This window comes from Sinocyclocheilus anshuiensis, unplaced genomic scaffold (genome assembly GCF_001515605.1).
Source record: "Sinocyclocheilus anshuiensis isolate Anshui unplaced genomic scaffold, SAMN03320099.WGS_v1.1 scaffold659, whole genome shotgun sequence".
In the NCBI taxonomy this organism is placed as follows: Eukaryota; Metazoa; Chordata; class Actinopteri; order Cypriniformes; family Cyprinidae; genus Sinocyclocheilus; species Sinocyclocheilus anshuiensis.
The window spans coordinates 440916-447061 of record NW_015549698.1 but is presented as its reverse complement, the minus strand read 5'-3'; the positions used below and the strand labels follow the sequence as shown (position 1 = coordinate 447061).

Genomic DNA, 6146 nt, shown 5'->3' with positions numbered 1-6146 from the left:
TGCAGACTTTGTTTATTTTCTCCTTGATTCCATTAACTCAAAAGTTACAAATGTTATTGATGACATTGTAAGTCAGGAAGAAGACTGGCAGACATAAACCACTTTGGAGAAACACAACAAGCTAAACGCATGACGGACGACAAAACTTGCAATAACATATAGAAGAGACCTTCTTTTCTAACAGTATTCTTCTATATATGCAAACATTTTAGTATGAGGTTATTTCATTACAGTTAAATCCATCTTTGCAGATGCAGCACATAAAGGGTGCCCTGGCACAAAATTTGTAAATGAAATGTACTTAGTATGTTTCTACTAGTGCTGTCAAAATTAGCGCATTAATGCAGGCGATCAATTTTTCCAGTTTAAATGGAGCTAGGGTTGGCCACCCCACTCACAACTGCTGCTTCTGTCTCTTTTTTCTTGACAAGAATTGCATTTATTTAGACGAAGAATGTCTTTACGACCACATCAAACAGGAAACTTTTCAGAGGCGCACTCCACTTCGCCTCAGCGTCAGGCGCTAGTCAAACGAGCGTGGAAACGGTACTGGTGATGAGAGAGCTTCAGTAGAACAACAGTGAACTGTGGTCAGATGAGATATTGTCAGGCCATATGTCGGTAAAAACAAATTTTCACCTTGTAGCATGCGCAACTGACGATTCTCTGTCAACCAATCAATGTTCTGCAGTGAGTCTAGCTCCACCCTTTAGGTACAGGACTACTGTGCTAGGTACCCCAATGGAAGGGTCCCAAAAAATTGGTACGGTACAGTTTGCTATTTTGGTACCATTCTAGGGCCGGGCAGTATATTGAGTTTGTACGATATATTCTTTATTGTCGATGCGGTATGAGGCAATACCGTTTATATCGATATACAGTAGTTTGCATTTCCATCTTCCATTATTTGCATTAACCCTTTTTCACACAAGTCCACCTCAAGCGAGCGTAAAAACTTTTGTGCAAATTAAGGGATTTTTATTCGCAATTTGGTGTTTACATCACTCATTTCTGATGCGATATTACAAAATGCGTATAAAAACAGGGTGATGGAAACATAACTACTGTTTTGGACCGCAGCCTTAAGCATGCAAGTAAAGAAAGATGCGTAGATGTTTGATACCTAAGTTTCCTGGCCCACTGCTTGTCTAGTCTGCAAGCGGTTTTACCCATAGTACTGTACATAAACCTCTGTCTCTTACCGAATTGAGTTTTTGGTTGGTGAGCAGTAGGTTGATCATCTCCTTCAACAGATCATCCACTTTGCTGAAGTACTGCCCTGAACACCCGTGCTGTGTTCCTCCTCGACTCAGGGTCTGTGCCACCACTTGTGTGGCATGATGCAGCTGCTCTGGGTGATGCAGAGGCTGTCCAACATGGGCCTGCCGGAAAACCTCCACCACAGAATCCAGCAGCTGCACTACTGAATCCCAGACCTCATCCCCACCACGACACAGAGATGACTCATAGCCTCTGCTCAAGCCACTCAGACAGCGTAGGAACTGCATGTGTTTTAACAGCCTGTGATCCTGGTGCCATTTCTTGTTCTGGAGGGAAAAGTTCTGACTGTTTGGAGGAGTCGGAGGCAAGCATGGTCCCTGAACACCATATATCTGTGTTTGTGAGCTGTTATCAGTGTCACAGCCAGAGTCGCCCTTTAACTGCTGTGGGTCGTCCTGAGAGAGTTCTTTGGCAATCTCTTGACCTGTGAATGCAAAACACAGACATAATCAGACAGTGTCCAGAGTAGACATCTAGGGCCTCATTTATAAAATGTTGCGTATAAACGGTCCTAAATTTGCTCTAAGATCATTTCTCAAAAGTGCGTAAGTGCGATTCAGAGAAAACGAACGTGTGCACAAAAACACCTGCGTATACGCCTCTCTTCCAGATGTGACATTTATAAATCGCAAATGATCTTGAAATTGTGCGCAGCTGACTGGTGTCAGATCTCCCCCTTGTAAACGCCCCCTAATTAATATCATTACCATATAAAAGAGCACACGCCAATATCCAAATTTCTATGCTTGAGAATGAAGAGCACAAAGAAAAAAAAACTTTACTGAGTCTGAAATTGAGGTCCTGCTGGCGGAGGTAGAGGTTCGTGCGGGGATGCTTTTTATTTAATAATGTGTAATTATTCTGTGGACAAACAATGTGAGTGTGGTTATATTTTTTCAATTGACTACTATCAAAATCACTACTTCTAGAAACAACAGAAATAATAATAATCTCGCAAAAACTCCCGATAATAAAAAATCTGACTACACTGCACAATTAATCTCTTACACTGCATCTTTGTTATTTATGATGAATTCGGTGCTTTTATTATTATTGCAGCTTAGATGTTCAAATAGCTGCAGTACTCTGACTTTGCCACAAGGAAAAGTGCGTACACCTGTTCAGACCCTGTCGTGGCGGTAAGTACTTTTTCACATCAAAGACCGTTTTAATAAATATGAACATTGCCTTGGATTTTAGCGTACGCACACTCTAAGATCAAATCTGTGCGTACGCACATTTTATAAATGAGGCCCCTAAACTCATGTTTTACAACTGACCGTTTGCAAAGACCCGCCCTCCTTACTGTTGCTATCCCGACAAACAATGCAGCTCTCACACTACACTCATGTTCTCACGCAGTGAAAAATACATCGCAGAGCAAAGAGGAAACTGGCAACGTGCAAACAGACAATACAGAGCATGTTACTTCTGGTATGATACAAGGTCTCCCCACTGGGCAAAGTTACGTCCAGTGGATGTCTTTTTGAAGTCTTTGCACACGTTGAAAAGACGTCCACTGAGGAGCCAGAATGAACGTTTTTATGACGTCTTTTTTTGACGTATTCTGCGCGTCCGATATAGACATTCATGGAACCTCTGTACAAGGTTAAAGACTAGTTCAAATGTGGTCAGTGGACATTTTTAACATAATTTAAGGTTAATTTAGACATAATTTATACTGTTTCTGGACCAAATAAACACTCTCAGGATGCATTAGATTTAAACTCATGTTATTTCAATGCAATTTCCATTTGTAATGGCAAAGCAACTCACAGACACTGTGTTTGTACAAAAATCAAGAAAATACAAATCTTTATGAGATCATTAAATGATCAAATAACTGATGATTGAGCATTTGGTAAAATCAACTGCAAATCAAAGACATTAAATCTCTCAAGATCTCAGCAGAGGAGGATCAAACCTCCACAAACAGCAGCACCAGCTTCACTCATTAGATTGACTTTATTTCTGTCAGACATCTAGAGAAGCTCTTATTGAGAATTAACAGAGGTTTAGATGTTGCTATTTGTTTAATTTGAAGTCACCATTGTGGTGGACAGTGTTTGCTTTAGTTGGGATCTTGGTCCTCGTACTTCTTGTGTTAGCTTTTCTTTGGCTGCTGTAACTGTGTTTTTGTGAAACACAGTTGTTGTGGCAGAAAAAGCTGAAATCGATAGTTAACATTTTCCTGTTAATGATGACAAAATTATCACAAAATTATCATCTAATGTTGTTTTTTAACTATGTGTTTATATTTATGGATAAAAGGCATGCACACAAAATATTTTGAGCAAGCACATCATGTAGTCACATGTAGCTGATAACACCTGATCTCGCGTTATTTTGGCTTCCTTTGCCACAACTATTGTGTTTCACAAAGACACAGTTACAACAGCCAAAGAAAAGCTAACACATGAAGTATGAGGATTGAGGACCAAGATCCCAACTAAAGCAAACACTGTCCACCACAATGGTGACGTCAAATGAAACAAATACCAACATCTAAATCTCTGTTAATTCTCAATAAGAGCTTCTCTAGATGTCTGACAGAAATAAAGTCAATCTAATGAGTGAAGCTGGTGATGCTGTTTGTGGAGATGTTTGATCCTCCTCTGCTGAGATCTTGAGAGATTTAATGTCTTTTATTTGCAGTTGATTTTACCAAATGCTCAATCATCAGTTATTTGATCATTTAATTATCTCATAAACTTCAACACTGTTTCAGTGAAGATTCTTTTATTTTCATGATTTTTGGACAAACACAGTGTCTGTGAGTTGCTTTGCAATTACAAAAACATAATTTAAGGTTAATTTAGACATAATTTATACTGTTTCTGGACCAAATAAACACTCTCAGGATGCATTAGATTTAAACTCATGTTATTTCAATTAAATTTCCATTTGTAATTGCAAAGCAACTCACAGACACTGTGTTTGTCAAAAATCATGGAAATAAAAGAATCTTCACTGAAACAGTGTTGAAGTTTATGAGATAATTAAATGATCAAATAACTGATGATTGAGCATTTGGTAAAATCAACTGCAAATAAAAGACATTAAATCTCTCAAGATCTCAGCAGAGGAGGATCAAACATCTCCACAAACAGCATCACCAGCTTCACTCATTAGATTGACTTTATTTCTGTCAGACATCTAGAGAAGCTCTTATTGAGAATTAACAGAGGTTTAGATGTTGCTATTTGTTTAATTTGAAGTCACCATTGTGGTGGACAGTGTTTGCTTTAGTTGGGATCTTGGTCCTCGTACTTCTTGTGTTAGCTTTTCTTTGGCTGCTGTAACTGTGTTTTTGTGAAACACAGTTGTTGTGGCAGAAAAAGCTGAAATCGATAGTTAACATTTTCCTGTTAATGATGACAAAATTATCACAAAATTATCATCTAATGTTGTTTTTTAACTATGTGTTTATATTTATGGATAAAAGGCATGCACACAAAATATTTTGAGCAAGCACATCATGTAGTCACATGTAGCTGATAACACCTGATCTCGCGTTATTTTGGCTTCCTTTGCCACAACTATTGTGTTTCACAAAGACACAGTTACAACAGCCAAAGAAAAGCTAACACATGAAGTATGAGGATTGAGGACCAAGATCCCAACTAAAGCAAACACTGTCCACCACAATGGTGACGTCAAATGAAACAAATACCAACATCTAAATCTCTGTTAATTCTCAATAAGAGCTTCTCTAGATGTCTGACAGAAATAAAGTCAATCTAATGAGTGAAGCTGGTGATGCTGTTTGTGGAGATGTTTGATCCTCCTCTGCTGAGATCTTGAGAGATTTAATGTCTTTTATTTGCAGTTGATTTTACCAAATGCTCAATCATCAGTTATTTGATCATTTAATTATCTCATAAACTTCAACACTGTTTCAGTGAAGATTCTTTTATTTTCATGATTTTTGGACAAACACAGTGTCTGTGAGTTGCTTTGCAATTACAAACGGAAATTACATTGAAATAACATGAGTTTAAATCTAATGCATCCTGAGAGTGTTTATTTGGTCCAGAAACAGTATAAATTATGTCTAAATTAACCTTAAATTATGTTAAAAATAATGTCCACTGACCACATTTGAACTAGTTTTTAACCTTGTATGGAGGTTCCATGAATGTCTAAATCAGACGCGCAGAACATGTCAAAAAAAGACATCATAAAAACTCCTCAGTGGACGTCTTTTCAACGTGTGCAAAGACATAAAAACACGTCCTTTGGACATAACTTTGCCCAGTGGGTCAGGACTCTCAACTTTCAAATGTTATAATTTTGAAAGAAATTCAAACAATAAATACGGTTTTGTGGCTCTTTAATGTGTCGTGACAGATCACTGTATTGCCTCAGTTCAAACACCTGAACCGATCATCTTTTCATATTTACGTAAAGCATGAAATGAACATAAATAAACATCAGAAAGTATTTTATGTCAACCGCGGAACACAGCATTTTTCAAGTTTAAGTCCACAGAAGTTAATCTACTGTGGTTAAGGCTAGAAGGGATACAGCTGCAGCTACTGGGCATGTGCATTTACATGTTTTCCAAGCCAACAATATAACGTGAAACCTATGAAAATGGTTTAAAAAAGCACATGGCGCCATAGTTTCATCACTTTAGAGTGTCGCAGTGACCGTCTTTTTGCAGTAAAGGCCCTGCCATAGTTTAATGAGTGGGAAGATGACATGAAGTAGGGCTGCACGATTAATCGAAATTAAATCGCAAAGGCGATAAATCACAATTAGGCAGAAGCTGTGTGTGACGAGAGGGGCGGGGTCGAGAGCCGTGGGAATGGATCAAGGCCGTGAATGCTGGAGTAAATGCTAATGCGCTACACCTGTGCCAC

General features: G+C 38.4%; 1 protein-coding gene across 1 annotated transcript in view; it reads right to left on the bottom strand.

Annotated features, from left to right (window-relative positions):
• Window positions 1-1050: 1050 nt before the first annotated feature.
• Window positions 1051-6146, bottom strand: part of mei4 (meiosis-specific, MEI4 homolog (S. cerevisiae)) — an 18383-nt gene continuing 13287 nt past the window's right edge. The window contains exon 3 of the mRNA XM_016449842.1: window positions 1051-1705. Within this exon, the coding sequence (XP_016305328.1) occupies window positions 1149-1705 (557 nt within the window). The 3' untranslated portion in view covers window positions 1051-1148. The remainder of the gene's footprint in view (window positions 1706-6146) is intronic.